Here is a 24,649-nt window from a genome sequence, read left to right as displayed (position 1 = left end):
AATCCCAACATGTGGACTGTGCTATCAACACTTACCCCTCCTTATACTTGAAGTGCTTGAAAGCCAAGTTAATGACTTCTTGGATGAGTCCATCCAGGAGGGGGTGCAGGGGGATCTGGAGGGAGAAGAAGAAGACCATGGTCACCCGCGGGCAGGTGAGGCGGTGACATTGTGCCGAGTCCGACACGTACCTGCTTCAAGACCTCGATCAGTACCAGGGAGAAGATGAAGTCTATGGCCAAGTCCCTGCGCTCCAGTAGGTAGTCCTTCTGCTGCTCGTCGCTGAGACACACACACACACACACACACACTTTTTTTTTTTACCAAGTATCACCTCAGAAAGCACTTGGCTCTTTAATTGCCAACATTAAAATACAGTAGCGTAGTTGGCCGACATATTTAGTCAAAACAAGGCAGAGGTTTTATGTAACGAGTATATTTAATATTTGGGCCGCTGTAGCATTACACACACAATTTGAAGAGTGACACTGTGTTTGAATATTTAAGGAATTGATTATTTGGCATACAGCTTTTTGAGAATTGCTGTGTTAGCATTTCAGTTTGGCTTTGGCTCTTCAGCATTTACACAAAATTTATTTTATTTTGTATTTTTATTTTTTTTATTTTTTATTGGCATCCAGCATCAGACATTCCTATCCATGACATCATATTCACATACATCACATATCTGTTGTCTGCTCTAAATGTCAAAATATATACATTTTTTGTTTATATCCCAACCATACCCCCCCTCCAAAAAAAAGAAAGAAACAGCGGAAAAACAAAGTAGTATTAGCATATATATATCAATTAAATAAAGAAAAAATAAATAATAATACATTATTAATAATAATAATCAGAAATAAAATAAATGAATATAAACAGAAAAAAATAATGTTTACAAAAAAAATACAAATTTCTTTTTTTTTTAAATAAATAAAAAAGATGACTCCCTATATATATATATATTTTACAAAAATTAAATAAATAAATAAATAAATTAATTAAAAAAACTAAAGATTACTCCATATATATATATATATATATATATATATATATATATATATAAAAAAAATAAAATTAAAGATTACTCCCTATATATATATATATATACATACATATATATATATATATATGTATATGTATATATATATATATATATATATATATATATATATATATAAAAATAAAAAAAAAGATTACTCCCTATATAGTTTACAAAAAAATTAAAAAAATTAAATTAAAGATTACCCCCTATATATATATGTGTATATATATATATATATATATATATATATATATATATATATATATATATATATATTAAGGCTGAAACGACGCGTCGACGTAGTCGACGTCATCGGTTACGTAAATATGTCGACGCCGTTTTTGTGCGTCGGCGCGTCGCATATTTACGTCCCTCTACTTTACTGTCATGGCGGAGCGCAAAGCAGACGATGCGAGCGAGGGGGAAAAAGCACGCCAAAAGTCGTCAAAAGTGTGGGAGTATTTCAATAAACGGCCTAATAATGTTGTTGTATGCACACTGTGTCGAGCGGAAATGGCCTATCATAGCAGCACAACGGCTATGAACGAACATTTGAAAAGAAAACCCCCGACAGCGTTCTTGCCATCACCATCAACAAGTCAATCGTCCGCGTGCGTATACGTTGTCATTATTACACAAAAACATGAATGTGTCATTTGTATCTGCGTTGTAAATTCATAAACTAAAGCACCGTTTCGCTCTGAGAGGCGCGTTTGGCGTGCCTGTTCAGTGTTTACAAAGACGCGCTCCTCTTTAACGCTGTGGAGAGGCGGCGGCGGCGAGCGAGCGGCGAGGCGGGGCGCGCCGGGAGCGACGCCGCAATCGTGCCCAGGTGCGCGATCCGCGCAGTTGGAAGAGAAAAGACTTTGTGTAAAATTAAAAGATTGTAAACCTGGCAAAGCCGTCTGGCGTTCAGTCTGTCGGTCCTGAAAGAACCCCACGGCACAAGACGTGTCACAAACGCTAACGTTAATTAGTTGTGCAAATACCTTTTACAACATTAACAGTTACATATACTATGTACAAACCAACAATTAACTTTCACTTTAATCATACTATCATTGTTGTGTTATTAAGCAAAATAAGCAATACTTTTACTTTTGTTGAAATGTTTACACTGTACACTTTTTTGTATTGGATGTTTAGCTTTATTTTTGCACATTTTAGCAAATAAGCAATACTTTTACTTTTGTTGAAATGTTTACACTTGTTACAGAATATTTCCGTTTTGCACTTTTTTGTATTGGATGTTTATCTTTATTTTTGCACATTTTAAAGCAAAATAAGCAATACTTTTACTTTTGAAATGCTTATACTATTCCAGAATATTAAGATTTGCACTGGATGTTTACTTTTATATTTGCACATTAAAAAGCAAATAAGCTACTTTTAATTTTGTTAAATGTTAAAAGTTTTAAATGTTTACATTGTTACAGAATATTTTGTCATGTTGTTGTCAATGTTGACTGAGTGGCCATACTTTTTTTTTTGTAAATAAAAGCCATGCCTTTTGAAAAAACTGGCCTACATTTATTTTTTCCTCTTCATTTTAAATTTAAAAAAAAATCGGTAAAAGGAAAAATAATCTATAGATTAATCGAAAAAATAATCTGTAGATTAACCGATTAATCGAAAAAAATAATCTATAGATTAATCGATAGAAAAATAATCGTTAGCTGCAGCCCTAATATATATATATATATATATATATATATATGTATATATATATATATATATATATATATAAAAATAAAAATAAAGATTACCCCCTATATATATATATATATATACCGGTATATATATATATATATATATATATATATATATATATATATATAGGGGGTAATCTTTATTTTTATTTTTTTGTAAAATATATAGGGTGTAATCTTTTTTTAAATTTTTCCTTATATATATATATATATATATATCATCATCCTGATGATTGAGGGAACCCCCCCTCATGAAACAGGCCTGTAGAGATGAAATAGTCTTGTGATTTTTTTCCCACACATACATATATTGCGCTCTACTACGGTATCGAGCACTATTTTTTGGATAACCTTATTAAGACATATATATATATATACATATATATATATATATATTACATATATCGTATTTTTCGGAGTATAAGTCGCACCGGAGTATAAGTCGCACCTGCCGAAAATGCATAATAAAAAAAGAAAAAAACATATAAGTCGCACTGGAGCCCGGCCAAACTATGAAAAAAAATTGCGACTTATAGTCCGAAAAATACGGCATATATATATATATATATATATATATATATATATATATATATATATATATATATATATATATATATATATATATATATACATACAATCACTAATTCGAGAAATTAAAGTCAGGCTTTTGGGGCGTGACGTAATTGACCCAGTTTTCCCAGTATGAAGTTACACAAAATTTCTATCCAAATTGCATACATTTGACTTTTTTTGAGGGTGAAAACTACCAAAACTACCAACAGGGAGAAGGACATCAAAAGCAGAATTTTCTTACTTTTTCGACTTGGTGTTGGCTCTGGGTCGATACTCGTGGGACTCGTCCTCCAGGCCGTTCTGCCTCTTGTACCAGTCGAAGAGAGTCCTGAGGATGGAGGGCAGGCAGTACTCTGCCAGGGAGCTCATGGTGTTGATCAGCTGCAACGACACACCAGCACATTCGCAATGTCGTTGTTGATGATGATGATGATGATGTCATAGCCACGCCCACAAACCTGGTCAAACTGTGGGTCCTCGCTTCTCTGCAGAGACTTGTTGAGCGGCTTCTCCTGTGGAGCCATGTCAGAATATTAGCCATATGCTTTTTTTCAATACCGATTATTAGTAGTTAAGTGGGCTGATAACCAATATTTGGAGCTGATATGCAAATGATGTGTTGTTGTCGAGTGTCGGTGCTGTCTAGAGCTATGTAATACTCTTCCATATCAGTAGGTGGCAGCCGGTAGCTAATTGCTTTGTAGATGTGGGAAACAGCGGGAGGCAGTGTGCAGGTAAAAAGGTGTAAACCAAAAATAAACAAAAAGGTGAGTGCTCCTAAGTAAAGTAATTGAAGCTTAGGGAAGGCTATGCGGAATGAGACTAAAACTGAACTGGCTGCGAAGTGAACAAAAACAGAATGCTGGACGACAGCAAAGACTTACTGTGGAGCAAAGACGGCGTCCACAAAGTACATCCGAACATGACATGACAATCAACAATGTCTCCACGAAGAAGGATAAAAAACAACTGACATATTCTTGATTGCTAAAACAAAGTAGATGCGGGAAATATCCAGTCCATGGTGGATCTAGCATAATAGCAATAATTCCTGGATGCACTTCTCTGTCTCCTACTTGTCAAGATGTTTACAAAATGGTTGGAGTTTGGGCAGAGATATCTACCATCTTCGTGTCCTGTCACCTTATTTGATGAAACCGGGGAACATAAAACCGGCGGTGCTCTTTTATGAGCACCACGCTCCGGGTGTTGCGGACGGAGGTTCTGTCGAGCGACTCCAGCGCTGAAGTCGTGAAAACAAACAAAACAGGAAGATGCCAGGAAAGGAAGGACAAAAACTGGGATTCCCGTCAAAAATTAGAAGTTGTGGGCGTGAGCACTGTAGTGAGCAGGATTCTCACAAGAATTCAAATCAACACATATTTGGGGAGATTTATTGAGAATGGCAGTGATTTTTATTCTTAAAATCATTTTTAAAAAAAAGAAACTTTTCTCATTTATCTACTACTTATCTACTTCTCTAATTGTTTACTTTCTATACTAAATACTGCTATCATATTTGTATATATTATATCCAGAGGTGGGTAGAGTAGCCAGAAATTGTACTCAAGTAAGGGTACTGTTACTTTAGAGATTTATTACTCAAGTAAAAGTAAGGAGTAGTCACCCAAATATTTACTTGAGTAAAAGTAAAAAGTATGTTGTGAAAAAACTACTCAAGTACTGAGTAACCGATGAGTAACATACACACACATATCATATATATATATATATATATATATGTACATACATATATATATACATATACATATACATATATATACACACACATATATATATACAGTATATAATTTATATTTATTTATTTTGCCGTTTTTGTTTACATGTTAAAGGTGTTTTAATGAATATACATGCATGTTTAACACATATAGATTCCTTTCTTTCATGAAGACAAGAATATAAGTTGGTGTATTACCTGATTCTGATGTCTTGCATTGATTGTAATCAGACCGTAGTGCTGATAGCGTCCACGTTTTCAAATGGAGGAGAAAAAAAGTTCCTCCTTTCTGTCTAATACCACATGAAAGTGTTTGGTTTTTGGCATCTTATTTGTCCAGCTTCCATATTCGTTTTTATACACTTTACAAGAAATACATTGGCGGCAAACGCCGTAGCTTGCTAGCTTGTTTGCGCTGGCTTTCGGAGACTCTTGTTTTGAAAGCGCAAGCGCGATGGAGCGGCACTTTTATTGTGAAGACCGGAACTGTGCAGTCAGTCTTTAGGCTTTTGACGGGATGTACGGTTGAAATAAAAAAGTGTCTTTTTTCCTTCACACTTTTGATTGATTGATTGAAACTTTTATTAGTAGATTGCACAGTACAGTATATATTCCGTACAATTGACCACTAAATGGTAACACCCCAATAAGTTTTTCAACTTGTTTAAGTCAGGTCATGTGACCGCCTGGCTCTGTTTGATTGGTCCAACGTCACCAGTGACTGCATCTGATTGGTGGAACGGAGTGAACGTCACCAGTGACTGTATTTGTTGAAACGCAGGCACTATGAAGGTCTGTCTGACAGACCAAAACAAACAAAGCGTGCATTAACAGATCGATAAAAATTAGTAGCGAGCTGAATGTAGATAAAAGTAGCGGAGTAAAAGTAGCGTTTCTTCTCTATAAATATACTCAAGTAAAAGTAAAAGTATGTTGCATTAAAACTACTCTTAGAAGTACAATTTATCCCAAAAGTTACTCAAGTAGATGTAACGGAGTAAATGTAGCGCGTTACTACCCACCTCTGATTATATCTACTCATGTAGCTTTCTTGTAGTTGTGGAAAAAAAAGGCTGATATCGATAAAAAGGACTGATACCGATTCAAAATGACAGTTTTTGTCCGTCTACTCTTCACATATCTTTTGTGCCACTGACAAAATACATTTGCCCGAATAATACCGTATTTTCCGCACCATAAGCCGCCCTGGGTTATAAGCCGCGCCTTCAATGAACGGCATATTTCAAAACTTTGTCCACCTATAAGCCGCCCCGTGTTATAAGCCGCATCTAACTGCGCTAAAGGAATGTCAAAAAAACAGTCAGATAGGTTTTTAATAATATATTAAAAACCAGCGTGATGTGGGCGCGCATGGAGTCGTATATCAACATGGACGGAGCTGCGTGAAAAAAGCCACCCGGCCTCTTCGCGTAAACTTCCCTTAACCACTCGCTCATCTTTTCTTCATCCATCCATCCCTTCGAGTTAGCTTTTATGATGACGCCGGCTGGAAAGGTCTCTTTTGGCAAGGTCTTCCTTTTCAATATCACCATGGGTGGAAGTTTCTGGCCATTAGCATGGCAAGCTAGAACCACAGTGAAGGATGACTTCTCATTCCCTGTGGTGCGAATATTCACCGTACGTGCTCCCGTTGTATCCACAGTGCGGTTCACAGGAATATCAAAAGTCAGTGGAACCTCGTCCATGTTGATAATGTTCTCTGGCCGGATCTTTTTTTCAGCTATCTTGTTTTTACAATATGCACGGAAAGTAGCCAGCTTTTCTTGAAAGTCTTTAGGCAGTTGCTGTGAAATAGTAGTCCGTGTGCGGATGGAGAGATTGCGTCTTTTCATGAACCGGAAACCTGTCGCTTAGTAGGAGCCATTTTGTGGTCTTTACAGATGTAAACACACAAAGGAAATGAAACGTAATATCCGCGCGCTTCTTCTTCTTCTACGGGGGCGGGTGGTTGCTTACAGTAGAAAAAGAAGCGCTTCCTCTTCTATGGGGGCGGGTGCTTACCTTGGCGGTTGCTTGCGTAGAAGAAGAAGCACTTCCTCTTCTACGGGGAAAAAAGATGGCGGCTGTTTACCGTAGTTGCGAGACCGAAACTTTATGAAAATGAATCTTAATATTAATCCATATATAAAGCGCACCGGGTTATAAGCCGCGCTGTCAGCTTTTGAGTAAATTTGTGGTTTTTAGGTGCGGCTAATAGTGCGGAAAATACGGTAGGTAGAGTCAGGTGCATGCTGGGATATGCTGTGACCTGAGAGGAGAGGCGTACACCTGCCAAGTGGACATAGACGCTCCTCTAACGGAGATGGGTGTGCACTTCCTGCCGTAAAAAGCCACTCTGGAAGTGTGAAGAAGGTGAGGCACTTACCAGCGGCTCCGCCATGATGATGCGGATCTTGCGCTCGGACAGAAGGGTGAAGTTGGCGAACAAGCTCTTCAACACAAACTCGCCCGGCTTGCTCTCGGGGTCCACGTTGACGGGCGCCATGGTGACGGGAGCTTTCCTCTCTCCCAGGCTTCCGGAGACGGGCGGGGCGGGCGGCTTCAGGCCCACCGGAGAGGCTGAGGGGAGGGAGGACACACATATATAATAATCAAGAAATACAATGATCATTTAGAATACCTGCTTTGAAGGTGACGAGCACATCTTGAAGTCGATATTTTTGATCATACGTGATGGGCCGCTTCAAACTATTTAGCTGACAACATAAAGCGGTATGGCACATCAAATGATGACCCTGTGGACCACAGAAATAAGTTGGTCCACTTTAAATAATGTGGCAGGCCACTCAAATGATGTGGCGGAACCACACTAATTAATGTGTTGCACATAAAATGAAGTGACAGGCCACTCAAATGATGTGGCGGAACCACACTAATTAATGTGTTGCATATCAAATGAAGTGGCAGGCCACTCAAATTATGTCGCGGAATCACGCTAATGAATGTGTTGCATATAAAATAATGTGGCAGGCCACTCAAATGATGTGGCGGAACCACACTAATTAATGTGTTGCATACAAAATAATGTGGCAGGCCACTCAAATGATGTGGCGGAACCACACTAATGAATGTGTTGCATATAAAATAATGTTGCAGGCCACTCAAATGATGTGGCGGAACCACACTAATTAATGTGTTGCATATAAAATAATATGGCAGGCCACTCAAATGATGTGGCGGAACCACACTAATTAAAGTGTTGCATAAAAAATAATGTGGCAGGCCACTCAAATTATGTGGCGGAACCACACTAATGAATGTGTTGCATATAAAATAATTTGGCAGGCCACTCAAATGATGTGGTGGAACCACACTAATGAATGGGTTGCACATAAATTGAAGTGGCAGGCCACTCAAATGATGTGGCAGAACCACACTAATGAATGTGTTGCATATAAAATAATGTAGCAGTCCACTCAAATGATGTGGCGGAACCACACAAATTCATGTGTTGCACATCAAATGAAGTGGCAGGCCACTCAAATGATGTGGTGGAACCACACAAATTAATGTGTTGCACATCAAATGAAGTGGCAGGCCACACAAATGATGTGGAGGAACCACACTAATTAATGTGTTGCATATCAAATGACGTGGCAGGCCACTCAAATGATGTGGAGGAACCACACTAATTAATGTGTTGCACATAAATTGAAGTGCCAGGCCACTCAAATGATGTGGCGGAACCACACTAATGAATGTGTTGCATATAAAATAATGTGGCAGGCCACCCAAATGATGTGGCGGAACCACACTAATTAATGTGTTGCACATAAAATGAAGTGGCAGGCCACTCAAATGATGTGGCGGAACCACACTAATAAATGTGTTGCATATAATATAATGTGGCAGGCCACTCAAATGATGTGGCGGAACCACACTAATTAATGTGTTGCACATAAAATGAAGTGGCAGGCCACTCAAATGATGTGGTGGAACCACACTAATTAATGTGTTGCACATAAAATGAAGTGGCAGGCCACTCAAATGATGTAGTGGAACTGGGTCTATTTCGCACACAGCTTCTAAAACTTGCAGATCATCCTCCTTATATTCAGGCTCAAAAATATATGTTTCTGGATTGTCATTTGTTCCAAAGTAGTCCTTGTTGTCTCTCGTGGAGTCTGCCATGATTAGTAGTGTTGTTGAAGGAAATAGCGAGCGTTGTGTGCTTAAAATGAGCAAAATATGTGTTGGAATAATTGTTTGTAAGTTATCACAAACGAAACGTTGTATTATGAATGCTGTCTTTCGAGGCCTAACAAGAGGAAGAAGGCTCGTGAAACGCCACTGTGATTTCAACACGGACAGATGGCAGGATCTGCTCAACTTCCAGAGGAACTCTCTTTGAAGTGTTAAACGAACTCTCTCTGAAGTATTTCACAAACTCTCTTCCAACTATTTGGTAACCGAGGTCAACGCTATTTACGACCTGCTGCCCTCTTGAAGTTGCTGTGGTCAGGAGACGGGAGGGGTTATCCATTGTCCTCCAACACCTGCCCCCAGCTGGATCCAGGAAGAGCCCAAGCCCGAGAAATCCTCTTCTTGGACTTCAAAGCGACCGAAAACAATGACTGTTTTACATACTTCCCATTCCTGCTGTGACATGTGTTGGTGCGTGAACATTGAACATCTGAATAAAGGAGGAGACGAAAACCTTCTTCGTGAGAGCGTGGTGCAGGACTGTGCAGAGAGTGCAGTGGCCATGTCTCTCCTCAATATTGAGTCCAAATTGAATTCTGTCTCTGTTTGATTCCTTGCCTTTTGTCTTGTTTAATAGATGTCTTCAGTGTTTGAACGTGACAATATGTAAATATAACATGTTGTTACATGAAACGTGGATGGAGGTTTTTAGAGTGCTTTACAGTTCAGTTGATGTTGTCATGCACCAGGTTGTCACGAGGTAATCCCTAAGCATTGGCGTGTGGGGGTTAACGACTGTGACCTTTGACACGCTTTTAATTGCTGAAAAGGAGTGTTTGGACGAAACATGAGCACTCACACATGATCCACCCAGCTTACCGAGACCCTTGATGAAGCTAATGACACTGGCCCTGCTCCACCGAGCCGGCACTTCCATGGTGCGGTCCGAGAAGGAATAGAAAACGTGGAAGGGGAAAAAAGGACAGGCTTAGCTGAAGTGAACCCGAGCTAGAAGGTGACATCATCCCGCGGGAAGCGAGGGAGACGGCACATGTTGCCCAAAACGTTTGAACCCCGGCCCGGGCCGAGGCGAGGAGGAGATGGTATGGAAAAGTATTCCGTCAAGATGGTCACAATGTCCACGTGCTGGAGAGACACGCGCCAGCCAATGAGGGAGCGCCTGCTTTAGCTCCGCCTCCAACCTGACGTCTTTACTGCGACCTCCCAAAATCTGCAACTGCCGGTCGGAAAGTTGCCTGGAAGTGCGTTGTTTTCAAAAAAAGTTGTCCCCTTGTGGACATCTGACCAAAACTATTTCAACACTGCCACAAGCCAGGGTGTGTGTGTGTGTGTGTGTGTGTGTGTGTGTGTGTGTGTGTGTGTGTGTGTGTGTGTGTGTGTGTGTGGTCGGGGGTCCTATTTATAGTGCACCGCTCCCACCGACCCCCCCTACTCGTACACAAGTGCACATGCATGCAGATATAGAATTAACCAACGCGGTGGTCTAGTGGTGAGAGTGTCCGCCCTGCGATGGGTAGGTCGTGAGTTCAAACCCCCGCTGAGTCATACCAAAAAAATGGGAGCCGTTACCTCCCTGCTCAGCATCAAGGGTTGGAATTGGGGGCTTAAATCACCAAAAAAAATGATTCCCGGGCGCGGCCACCGCTGCTGCTCACTGCTCCCCTCACCTCCCAGGGGGGGGGGGGGGGTGATCAAGGGTGATGGGTCAAATGCAGAGGATCATTTCGCCACACCTAGTGTGTGTGTGACAATCATTGCTACTTTAACTTTAATATAGAAGCAAACCACGGTGCAACGAGGGATCACATTTGAACCGATACGGTGTCAATTATCGGTACTTGTGTGTGTGTGTTGATAATTAGGGCCCGCATGGCCCATTGCAAAAGGACTCCCGAAGGGAGTCCTTATGCAATGGGACATAAGGACCTATTGTTTTTCTAAGGTTTTATTATTATTATTATTATTCTTCCGCCGCCTCTTCGAGCACTAATTTGACCCACTTAACATGCTTCAAAACTCACCATATTTGACCCACACATCAGGACCTGCGAAAATTGTCTTTTATTAAAAAAACCGAACCGCAAAACTCAAAACTAGGAAAAAAAACAAACTAGACTGCCTGTAACTCCCACTAGGAAGGTCGGAAAGACATGAAACAAAATCCTCTATGTAGGTCTGACTTAGATCTAGTTCTCATAATTTTACATCCTCGGGCTAAAATCAACAGGAAGTTGGCAATTCCCCCTTCAAGACAAAAAAGTACTAAAAACAGTAACTTTTGCCTCTTTGAGCTGTAATTTGACCCCCTTAACATGCTTCAAAACTCACCAAACTGAACACACACATCAGGACTGGCAAAAATTGGGATCTAATAAAAAAACCTAAGCCCAAATCTCAAAATTGCGCTCTAACGCAATTTTTTAATAAAACGCACAAAAAACTGCTCCTCGGATGAAAAAACTGACAAAACTGCCTGTAACTCCCACTGGGAAGGTCGGAGAGACATGAAACAAAAACCTCTATGTAGGTCTCACTTAGACCTACATTTCATAAATTGACAACCCCCAGCAAAAATCAACAGGAAATTTGCTATTCCCCCTTCAAAACAAATTTTTTGTAAAAACCGGTCACCTTCCTTCAAAAACGAACTCCTCTGAGCGCGTTTGTCGTTTCGCCTTCAAACTAACACAGGAGAGATTTAACCCTTGTGATTACAATGACAGTTGCGCTTTTTTTCTAACTGCTCCGGTTTTGATTTTATGACCCTTCAAAGACCCGCTGCGCTGATGCTGCTGCGCTGCTGTTTTTTTAAGATGGCTGCTTAAAAGCAGGAAGCACCAACGTGCCCACACAATGCAGACAAGGTAGGTACACTAGACAAAAGTCTTGGGACACTTCAGACTACAAGTAGACAAAAGTATTGGGACACTTAGGACTAGCACCTGCCAAATACGCGGGCCCGACCAATGCTGCTTGCAGCTTTAATTATGAATTGTTTTTGATGGTAAATTCTAACCTTCGGAAATGAGCGGATTCTCAATTATAGTTGAAAGTCCAAGCAATAGATGGCAGTAAGGTTGTACGGTATACCGGTACTAGTATGGTACCACGATACTAATGAATCATATTCGGTACTATACCACCTCTAAAAAGAAACGGTCTCTGCCGACCACTTTTTTATAAAAAATTTTAACGGGCATGACGGCGCGTCTTTGTCACGTGGTGACATTGCTGGTTTTAGGAGCGGAGGAGCATGTTCGGCAGCGCACACACACAGAGTACTTACAAGCAGACACAGTGTGTAGACAGAAAAGTCAAGATAAAGGTGAAGTTATAACACTGAAACACCCTCAGGAAGAGGTGCTTTAAGACATGGCTAGCTAGCGTGTTTTAGCTACTTCTCAATCACTAATCCAGTTTCTTACAAGTATTATTATCACTGGAGGATGAGGAATAGCTAAACATGCTTCACTACACACCGTAGGAGGATACAATAGCTCACCGGCGTCACAATGTAAACAAACACCATGGGTGGATCTACACCTGACATCCTGATACCAAATACAAGAGCGTATCTAGTCGATACTACTATGATTACATCAATATTTTTATCGTCACAAAACTTTTTTATTTTTTTAATTCATATTATATTCATAAACTCAGGAAATACGTCCCTGGACACATGAGGACGTAAATTATGACCAATGTATGATCCTGTAACTACTTGGTATCGGACCGTTTTCTTCCGCTTATCCGAGGTCGGGTCGCGGGGGCAGCAGCCTAAGCAGGGAAGCCCAGACTTCCCTCTCCCCAGCCACTTCGTCCAGCTCCTCCCGGGGGATCCCGAGGCGTTCCCAGGCCAGCCGGGAGACGTGTCCTGGGTCTTCCCCATGGCCTCCTGCCGGTCGGACATGCCCTAAACACCTCCCAAGGGAGGTGTTCGGGTGGCATCCTGAGCAAATGTCTGAACCACCTCATCTGGCTCCTCTCACTATTACGTTAGATCCACTATGGACTGGACTCTCACACTATTATGTTAGATCCACTATGGACTGGACTCTCACTATTATGTTAGATCCACTATGGACTGGACTCTCACTATTATGTTAGATCTACTATGGACTGGACTCTCACTATTATGTTAGATCCACTATGGACTGGACTCTCACTATTATGTTAGATCCACTATGGACTGGACTCTCACTATTATGTTAGATCTACTATGGACTGGACTCTCACTATTATGTTAGATCCACTATGGACTGGACTCTCACTATTATGTTAGATCCACTATGGACTGGACTCTCACTATTATGTTAGATCCACTATGGACTGGATTCTCACTATTACGTTAGATCCACTACGGATTGGACTCTCACTATTACGTTAGATCCACTACGGACTGGACTCTCACTATTATGTTAGATCTACTATGAACTGGACTTTCACACTATTATGTTAGATCCACTATGGACTGGACTCTCACTATTATGTTAGATCTACTATGGACTGGACTCCACTATTACGTTAGATCCACTACGGACTGGACTCCACTATTACGTTAGATCCACTACGGACTGGACTCTCACTATTATGTTGGATCTATTATGGACTGGACTCACACTATTATGTTAGATCTACTATGGACTGGACTCTCACTTTTATGTTAGATCCACTATGGACTGGACTCTCACTATTATGTTAGATCTACTATGGACTGGACTCTCACAATATTATGTTAGATCCACTATGGACTGGACTCTCACAATATTATGTTAGATCCACTATGGACTGGACTCTCACACTATTATGTTAGATCTACTATGGACTGGACTCTCACACTATTATGTTAGATCCACTATGGACTGGACTCTCACTATTATGTTAGATCTACTATGGACTGGACTCTCACTATTATGTTAGATCCATTATGGACTGGACTCTCACACTATTATGTTAGATCCACTATGGACTGGACTCACACTATTATGTTAGATCCACTACGGATTGGACTCTCACTATTATGTTAGATCTACTATGGACTGGACTCTCACTATTATGTTGGATCTATTATGGACTGGACTCACACTATTATGTTAGATCTACTATGGACTGGACTCTCACTTTTATGTTAGATCCACTATGGACTGGACTCTCACTATTATGTTAGATCTACTATGGACTGGACTCTCACAATATTATGTTAGATCCACTATGGACTGGACTCTCACAATATTATGTTAGATCTACTATGGACTGGACTCTCACTATTATGTTAGATCTACTATGGACTGGACTCTCTCTATTATGTTAGATCCACTATGGACTGGACTTTCACACTATTATGTTAGATCCACTATGGACTGGACTCTCACTATTATGTTAGATCTACTATGGACTGGACTCTCACTATTATGTTAGATCCACTATGGACTGGACTCTCACTATTATGTTAGATCTACTATGGACTGGACTTTCACACTATTATGTTAGATCCACTATGGACTGGACTCTCACTATTATGTTAGATCCACTATGGACTGGACTCTCACTATTATGTTAGATCCACTATGGACTGGACTCTCACTGTTATGTTAGATCTACTATGGACTGGACTCCAACTATTATGTTAGATCTACTATGGACTGGACTTTCACACTATTATGTAAGATCCACTATGGACTGGACTCTCACTATTATGTTAGATCCACTATGGACTGGACTCTCACTATTATGTTAGATGTACAATGGACTGGACTCTCACTATTAAGTTAGATCCACTACGGACTGGACTCTCACTATTATGTTTGATCTACTATGAACTGGACTTTCACACTATTATGTTAGATCCACTATGGACTGGACTCTCACTATTAAGTTAGATCCACTACGGACTGGACTCTCACTATTATGTTAGATCTACTATGAACTGGACTTTCACACTATTATGTTAGATCCACTATGGACTGGACTCTCACTATTAAGTTAGATCCACTACGGACTGGACTCTCACTATTATGTTAGATCTACTATGAACTGGACTTTCACACTATTATGTTAGATCCACTATGGACTGGACTCTCACTGTTATGTTAGATCTACTATGGACTGGACTCCACTATTACGTTAGATCCACTACGGACTGGACTCTCACTATTATATTAGATCTACTATGAACTAGACTTTCACACTATTATGTTAGATCCACTATGGACTGGACTCTCACTATTATGTTAGATCTACTATGGACTGGACTCCACTATTACATTAGATCCACTACGGACTGGACTCTCACTATTATGTTAGATCTACTATGGACTGGACTTTCACACTATTATGTTAGATCCTCTATGGACTGGACTCACACTATTATGTTAGATCCACTATGGACTGGACTCTCACTATTATGTTAGATCCACTACGGATTGGACTCTCACTATTATGTTAGATCTACTATGAACTGGACTTTCACTATTATGTTAGATCCACTATGGACTGGACTCTCACTATTATGTTAGATCCACTATGGACTGGACTCTCACTATTATGTTAGATCCATTATGGACTGGACTCTCACTATTATGTTAGATCTACTATGGACTGGACTCCACTATTACGTTAGATCCACTACGGACTGGACTCTCACTATTATGTCAGATCCACTATGGACTGGACTCTCACTTTTATGTTAGATCCACTATGGACTGGACTCTCACTATTACGTTAGATCCACTATGGACTGGACTCTCACTATTATGTTAGATCCACTATGGACTGGACTCTCACTATTACGTTAGATCCACTATGGACTGGACTCTCACTATTATGTTAGATCCACTATGGACTGGACTCTCACTATTATGTTAGATCTACTATGGACTGGACTCTCACTATTACGTTAGATCCACTACGGACTGGACTCTCACTATTACGTTAGATCTACTATGGACTGGACTCTCACTATTATGTTAGATCCACTATGGACTGGACTCTTACTATTATGTTAGATCTACTACGGACTGGACTCTCACTATTATGTTAGATCCACTATGGACTGGACTCTCACTATTATGTTAGATCCACTATGGACTGGACTCTCACTATTATGTTAGATCCACTATGGACTGGACTCTCACAATATTATGTCAGACCCACTCGACGTCCATTGCATCCGGTCTCCCCTAGAGGGGGCGGGTCACTCACATATGCGATCCTCTCCAAGGTTTCTCATAGTCGTTCACATCGACGTCCCATTGTAGTTGTGAGTTTTTCCTTGCCCTTATGTGGGCTCTGTACCGCGGATGTGGTTGTGGCTTGTGCAGCCCTTTGAGACACTTGTGATTTAGGGCTATATAAGTAAACATTGATTGATTGATTGATTGATACCGTTCCGAGGTTCGACTATCCGGCGTAGCCTCCTTTCCAGTGTCATCTTTAAAACGTGGGTTACACTTGAAATGCTATTGCGACACCCGGTGGACACATTTAGGACAGCAGCTCATTTTTATACCTGGCAAACTCATCCTGTATCTGCACCTTTGACAGCCCCGGTTTAGGGTGAAGGTGTACACGTGAGGAGGGGGCATGACTCAGGAAAGATAACAAACATAACATTAAAGCTGCAAGCAGCATTGGTCGGGCCCGCGTATTTGGCAGGTGCTAGTCCTAAGTGTCCCAATACTTATGTCAAGTTTTAGTCCCAAGTGTCCCAATACGTTTGTCCAGTGTAAGTGTCCTAATACTTTTGTCCAGTGGTAGTCCTAAGTGTCCCAATACTTTAGTCTACTTTTGGTGCGAAGTGCCCCAATACTTTTGTCCAGAATACGTCGTAAGTGTCCCAATACTTTTGTCCAGTTTTAGTCTTAAGTGTCCCAATACTTATGTCAAGTTGTAGTCAAGTGTCCCAATACTTTTGTCCAGTTTTAGTCCTTAGAGTCCCAAAACGTTTGTCCAGTTTTAGTCCTAAGTGTCCCAATACTTTTGTCAAATTGTAGTCCTAAAAGTCCCAATACTTTTGTCCAGTGTAAGTGTCCAAATACTTTTGTCCAATGTAAGCGTCCCAATACTTTTGTCCAGTGGTAGTCCTCTGAGTTCCAATACTTTTGTCAAGTTTTAGTCCCAAGTGGCCCAATACTTTTGTCAAGTGTTAGTCCTAAGTGTCCCAATACTTTTGTCCAGGTGTAGTCGTAAGTGTCCAAAACTTTTGTCAAGTTTTAGTCCCAAGTGTCCCAAAACTTTTGGCCAGTTTTAGTCCTAAATGTCCCAATACTTTTGTCCAGTGTTAGTCCTAAGTGTCCCAATACATTAGTCCAGTTGTAGTTGTAAGTGTCCCAATACTTTTGTCAAATTTAGTCCTAAGTGTCCCAATACTTTTGTCCAGTTTAAGCGTAAGTGTCCCAATACTTTTGTCCAGTGGTAGTCCTAAGTGTCCCAATACTTATGTCAAGTTGTAGTCAAGTGTCCCAATACTTTTGTCAAGTTTTAGTCCCAAGTGGCCCAATACTTTTGTCAAGTTGTAGTCTTAAGTGTCCCAATACTTTTGTCCAGTTTTAGTCCTTAGTGTCCCAAAACGTTTGTCCAGTTTTAGTCCTAAGTGTCCCAATACTTTTGTCAAATTGTAGTCCTAAAAGTCCCAATACTTTTGTCCAGTGTAAGTGTCCAAATACTTTTGTCCAGTGTAAGCGTCCCAATACTTTTGTCCAGTGGTAGTCCTCTGAGTTCCAATACTTTTGTCAAGTTTTAGTCCCAAGTGTCCCAATACTTTTGTCAAGTTTTAGTCCCAAGTGTCCCAATACTTTTGTCCAGTGTTAGTCCTAAGTGTCCCAATACATTAGTCCAGTTGTAGTTGTAAGTGTCCCAATACTTTTGTCAAATTTAGTCCTAAGTGTCCCAATACTTTTGTCCAGTTTAAGCTTAAGTGTCCCAATACTTTTGTCCAGTGGTAGTCCTAAGTGTCCCAATACTTTTGGCAAGTTTTAGTCCCAAGTGTCCCAATACTTTTGTTAAGTTTTAGTCCCAAGTGTCCCAATAGTTTTGTCCAGTTGTCGTCCTAAGTGTCCCAATACTTTTGTCCGGTGGTAGTCATAAGTGTCCCAATACTTTTGTCCGGTGGTAGTCCTAAGTGTCCCAATACTTTTGTCCGGTGGTAGTCATAAGTGTCCCAATACTTTTGTCCGGTGGTAGTCCTAAGTGTCCCAATACTTTTGTCCGGTGGTAGTCATAAGTGTCCCAATACTTTTGTCCGGAGGTCGTCCTAAGTGTCCCAATACTTTTGTCCGGTGGTAGTCCTAAGTGTCCCAATACTTTTGTCCGGTGGTAGTCATAAGTGTCCTAATACTTTTGTCCAGTGGTAGTCCTAAGTGTCCCAATACTTTAGTCTACTTTTGGTGCGAAGTGCCCCAATACTTTTGTCCAGAATACGTCGTAAGTGTTCCAATACTTTTGTCCAGTTTTAGTCTTAAGTGTCCCAATACTTATGTCAAGTTGTAGTCAAGTGTCCCAATACTTTTGTCAAGTTTTAGTCCCAAGTGGCCCAATACTTTTGTCAAGTTGTAGTCTTAAGTGTCCCAATACTTTTGTCCAGTTTTAGTCCTTAGTGTCCCAAAACGTTTGTCCAGTTTTAGTCCTAAGTGTCCCAATACTTTTGTCAAATTGTAGTCCTAAAAGTCCCAATACTTTTGTCCAGTGTAAGTGTCCAAATACTTTTGTCCAGTGGTAGTCCTCTGAGTTCCAATACTTTTGTCAAGTTTTAGTCCCAAGTGGCCCAATACTTTTGTCAAGTGTTAGTCCTAAGTGTCCCAATACTTTTGTCCAGGTGTAGTCGTAAGTGTCCAAAACTTTTGTCAAGTTTTAGTCCCAAGTGTCCCAAAACTTTTGGCCAGTTTTAGTCCTAAGTGTCCCAATACTTTTGTCCAGTGTTAGTCCCAAGTGTCCCAAAACTTTTGGCCAGTTTTAGTCCTAAGTGTCCCAATACTTTTGTCCAGTGTTAGTCCTAAGTGTCCCAATACATTAGTCCAGTTGTAGTTGTAAGTGTCCCAATACTTTTGTCAAATTTAGTCCTAAGTGTCCCAATACTTTTGTTCAGTTTAAGCGTAAGTGTCCCAATACTTTTGTCCAGTGGTAGTCCTAAGTGTCCCAATACTTTTGGCAAGTTTTAGTCCCAAGTGTCCCAATACTTTTGTTAAGTTTTAGTCCCAAGTGTCCCAATAGTTTTGTCCAGTTGTCGTCCTAAGTGTCCCAATACTTTTGTCCGGTGGTAGTCATAAGTGTCCCAATACTTTTGTCAAGTTTTAGTCCCAAGTGGCCCAATACTTTTGTCAAGTTGTAGTCTTAAGTGTCCCAATACTTTTGTCCAGTTTTAGTCCTTAGAGTCCCAAAACGTTTGTCCAGTTTTAGTCCTAAGTGTCCCAATACTTTTGTCAAATTGTAGTCCTAAAAATCCCAATACTTTTGTCCAGTGTAAGTGTCCAAATACTTTTGTCCAGTGTAAGCGTCCCAATACTTTTGTCCAGTGGTAGTCCTCTGAGTTCCAATACTTTTGTCAAGTTTTAGTCCCAAGTGGCCCAATACTTTTGTCAAGTGTTAGTCCTAAGTGTCCCAATACTTTTGTCCAGGTGTAGTCGTAAGTGTCCAAAACTTTTGTCAAGTTTTAGTCCCAAGTGTCCCAATACTTTTGTCAAGTTTTAGTCCTTAGTGTCCCAAAACTTTTGGCCAGTTTTAGTCCTAAGTGTCCCAATACTTTTGTCCAGTGTTAGTCCTAAGTGTCCCAATACATTAGTCCAGTTGTAGTTGTAAGTGTCCCAATACTTTTGTCAAATTTAGTCCTAAGTGTCCCAATACTTTTGTCCAGTTTAAGCGTAAGTGTCCCAATACTTTTGTCCAGTGGTAGTCCTAAGTGTCCCAATACATTAGTCCAGTTGTAGTTGTATGTGTCCCAATACTTTTGTCAAATTTAGTCCTAAGTGTCCCAATACTTTTGTCCAGTTTAAGCGTAAGTGTCCCAATACTTTTGTCCAGTGGTAGTCCTAAGTGTCCCAATACTTTTGGCAAGTTTTAGTCCCAAGTGTCCCAATACTTTTGTTAAGTTTTAGTCCCAAGTGTCCCAATAGTTTTGTCCAGTTGTCGTCCTAAGTGTCCCAATACTTTTGTCCGGTGGTAGTCATAAGTGTCCCAATACTTTTGTCAAGTTTTAGTCCCAAGTGGCCCAATACTTTTGTCAAGTTGTAGTCTTAAGTGTCCCAATACTTTTGTCCAGTTTTAGTCCTTAGTGTCCCAAAACGTTTGTCCAGTTTTAGTCCTAAGTGTCCCAATACTTTTGTCAAGTTGTAGTCCTAAAAGTCCAAATACTTTTGTCCAGTGGTAGTCCTCTGAGTTCCAATACTTTTGTCAAGTTTTAGTCCCAAGTGGCCCAATACTTTTGTCAAGTGTTAGTCCTAAGTGTCCCAATACTTTTGTCCAGGTGTAGTCGTAAGTGTCCAAAACTTTTGTCAAGTTTTAGTCCCAAGTGTCCCAATACTTTTGTCAAATTGTAGTCCTAAAAGTCCCAATACTTTTGTCCAGTGTAAGTGTCCAAATACTTTTGTCCAGTGTAAGCGTCCCAATACTTTTGTCCAGTGGTAGTCCTCTGAGTTCCAATACTTTTGTCAAGTTTTAGTCCCAAGTGGCCCAATACTTTTGTCAAGTGTTAGTCCTAAGTGTGCCAATACTTTTGTCCAGGTGTAGTCGTAAGTGTCCAAAACTTTTGTCAAGTTTTAGTCCCAAGTGTCCCAATACTTTTGTCACGTTTTAGTCCCAAGTGTCCCAAAACTTTTGGCCAGTTTTAGTCCTAAGTGTCCCAATACTTTTGTCCAGTGTTAGTCCTAAGTGTCCCAATACATTAGTCCAGTTGTAGTTGTAAGTGTCCCAATACTTTTGTCAAATTTAGTCCTAAGTGTCCCAATACTTTTGTTCAGTTTAAGCGTAAGTGTCCCAATACTTTTGTCCAGTGGTAGTCCTAAGTGTCCCAATACTTTTGGCAAGTTTTAGTCCCAAGTGTCCCAATACTTTTGTTAAGTTTTAGTCCCAAGTGTCCCAATAGTTTTGTCCAGTTGTCGTCCTAAGTGTCCCAATACTTTTGTCCGGTGGTAGTCCTAAGTGTCCCAATACTTTTGTCCGGTGGTAGTCATAAGTGTCCTAATACTTTTGTCCGGTGGTAGTCATAAGTGTCCCAATACTTTTGTCCGGTGGTAGTCATAAGTGTCCCAATACTTTTGTCTAGTGTACCTACCTTGTCTGCATTGTGTGGGCACGTTGGTGCTTCCTGCTTTTAAGCAGCCATCTTAAAAAAAGAGCAGCGCAGCGGTTCTTTGAAGGGTCATAAAATCAAAACCGGAGCAGTTAGAAAAATGCTGTTCTATACTTTTATACACAAGGGTTCAATCTCTCTCCTGTGTTAGTTTGAAGCCGAAACGACAAACGCGCTCAGAGGAGATAGTTTTTGAAGGAAGGTGACCGGTTTTTCAAAACAAATTGTTTTGAAAGGGGAATAGCAAACTTCCTGTCGATTTTTGCTGGGGGTTGTCAAAGAATGAAATGTAGGTCTAAGTGAGACCTACGGAGAGGTTTTTATTTCATGTCTCTCCGACCTTCCCAGTGGGAGTTACAGGCAGTTTTGTAATTTTTTTCTTCAGAGGAGCAGTTTTTTCTGCGTTTTATTCAAAAATTGAAAAAATTTTGAGATTTGGGGTTAGGTTTTTTCATTAGATCGCAATTTTTGCCAGTCCTGGTGTGTGTGTTCAGTTCGGTGAGTTTTGAAGCATGTTAAGGGGGTCAAATTACAGCTCAAAGAGGCAAAAGTGACTGTTTTTAGTACATTTTTGTCTTGAAGGGGGAATTGCCAACTTTTACAATGGGCCATGCGGGCCCTAATAATAATAATAACAAAACTTTAGAAAAACAATAGGTCCTTATGTCCCATTGCAAAAGGACTCCCGTTGGGATTCCTTTTACAATGGGCCATGCGGGCCCTAATAATAATAATAATAAAACCTTAGAAAAACAATAGGTCCTTATGTCCCATTGCAAAAGGACTCCCGTTGGGATTCCTTTTACAATGGGCCATGCGGGCCCTAATAATAATAATAATAAAACCTTAGAAAAACAATAGGTCCTTATGTCCCATTGCAAAAGGACTCCCGTTGGGATTCCTTTTACAATGGGCCATGCGGGCCCTAATAATAATAATAATAAAACCTTAGAAAAACAATAGGTCCTTATGTCCCATTGCAAAAGGACTCCCGTTGGGATTCCTTTTACAATGGGCCATGCGGGCCCTAATAATAATAATAATAAAACCTTAGAAAAACAATAGGTCCTTATGTCCCATTGCAAAAGGACTCCCGTTGGGATTCCTTTTACAATGGGCCATGCGGGCCCTAATAATAATAATAATAAAACCATAGAAAAACAATAGGTCCTTATGTCCCATTGCAAAAGGACTCCCGTTGGGATTCCTTTTACAATGGGCCATGCGGGCCCTAAAAAGAAGACACAGAGCCAAGGAAGGAGATGGCGATGTTTCTCCCACGTCACGTCAAGGCGCTGATTCAGGACTTTGCCAGATAACGGCCCGTGTACACACCCTCACCCGGCAGGAGGACAATCACTGTTCCACACCAAAGTCAGGGATGGCAACGCTAAAATAGGCGATAAGAGAGGACAGCTTGAAAAAGACAACAGACCTGAGCTGCTTCCTGTAAGAAGAGATGAGTCGGCAACAGAGACCACTCAGACTTCACAACATCTGATCCATGCTGGCACGGAGCGTGGGTCATTGGGAATCATTCACACGTATGGTTTTCCACACCAAAATAAACACTATTTGTAATTATTAGGGCCCGCATGGCCCATTGCATAAGGACTCCCAAAGGGAGTCCTTATGCAATGGGACATAAGGACCTATTGAATTTGTAAGGTTTTATTATTATTATACCGGCCGCCTCTTTGAGCACTAATTTGACCCACTTAACATGCTTCAAAACTCACCATATTTGACCCACACATCAGGACCTGCGAAAATTGTCTTTTAATGAAAAAACCGAACCCCAAAACTCAAAATTGCGCTCTAGCGCCCCCTAGGAAAACAAAAACTAGACTGCCTGTAACTCCCACTAGGAAGGTCGGAAAGACATGAAACAAAATTCTCTATGTAGGTCTGACTTAGACCTAGATTTCATAATTGTACATCCTTGGGCAGAAATCAACAGGAAGTTGGCAATTCCCCCTTCAAAACAAAAAAGTACTAAAAACAGTCACTTTTGCCTCTTTGAGCTGTAATTTGACCCCCTTAACATGCTTCAAAACTCACCGAACTGAACACACACATCAGGACTGGCAAAAATTGCGATCTGATAAAAAAACCTAACCTCAAATCTCAAAATTGCGCTGAAAAAACTGCTCCTCGGAAGAAAAAAATGACAGAACTGCCTGTAACTCCCACTGGGAAGGTCGGACAGACATGAAACAAAAACCTCTATGTAGGTCTCCCTTAGACCTACATTTCATAAATTGACAACCCCCAGCAAAAATCTACAGGAAGTTTGCTATTCCCCCTTCAAAACAACATTTTTGTAAAAACCGGTCACCTTCCTTCAAAAACTATCTCCTCTGAGCGCGTTTGTCGTTTCGGCTTCAAACTAACACATGAGAGAGATTGAACCCTTGTGTATACAATAACAGAACAGCGTTTTTCTAACTGCTCCGGTTTTGATTTTATGACCCTTCAAAGAACCGCTGCGCTGATGCTGCTGCGCTGCTGTTTTTTTAAGATGGCTGCTTAAAAGCAGGATGCACCAGCGTGCCCACACAATGCAGACAAGGTAGGTACACTAGACAAAAGTATTGGGACACTTATGACTACCACCGGACAAAAGTATTGGGACACTTATGACTACCACCGGACAAAAGTATTGGGACAGTTAGGACTACCACTGGAAAAAAGTATTGGGACACCTACACTGGACAAATGTATTGGGACACTTAGGACTACAACTTGACAAAAGTATTGGGACACGTACTACTAAAACTGGACAAAAGTATTGGGACACTTAGGACTAACACCTGCCAAATACGCGGGCCCGACCAACGCTGCTTGCAGCTTTAATTCAACTTATTATTCTTCTCCAGATTTTGGCACGTTCTACCTTTTTCACCCGATTCAAACCATTCCAACTTCAAAGTATTCTGACACATTCCCAAAATTCCCAGATTTGCCAGAATTCCGTGTTTTCCGGGACATTTTTATAACTTCCACCATTTCCACATTTTCCAACCGATTCAAACCATTCCACCTTCAACATATTCCACCATTCCACCAGTGCAAGTTAAAACTCTACTATGCAAAGCGAAAGCCATTTATCA

The 24,649-nt window shown here is 40.5% G+C and overlaps 1 protein-coding gene across 1 annotated transcript in view; it reads right to left on the bottom strand.

The window, feature by feature from the left end:
* Positions 1–24,649, bottom strand: part of fryb (furry homolog b (Drosophila)) — a 231,855-nt gene that overhangs the window by 176,262 nt on the left and 30,944 nt on the right. Inside the window, exons 2-6 of the mRNA XM_072912548.1 lie at positions 7,455–7,648; positions 3,789–3,842; positions 3,572–3,711; positions 192–282; positions 36–115 (exon numbers count right to left, since the gene is read on the bottom strand). Of these exons, the coding sequence (XP_072768649.1) occupies positions 36–115; positions 192–282; positions 3,572–3,711; positions 3,789–3,842; positions 7,455–7,648 (559 nt within the window). The remainder of the gene's footprint in view (positions 1–35; positions 116–191; positions 283–3,571; positions 3,712–3,788; positions 3,843–7,454; positions 7,649–24,649) is intronic.

The sequence above is a fragment of the Nerophis lumbriciformis genome, linkage group LG37, assembly GCF_033978685.3.
Source record: "Nerophis lumbriciformis linkage group LG37, RoL_Nlum_v2.1, whole genome shotgun sequence".
Lineage (NCBI taxonomy): Eukaryota > Metazoa > Chordata > Actinopteri > Syngnathiformes > Syngnathidae > Nerophis > Nerophis lumbriciformis.
Note: the sequence above shows the minus strand (reverse complement) of the source record. Positions and strands in the feature narration are given on the sequence as shown.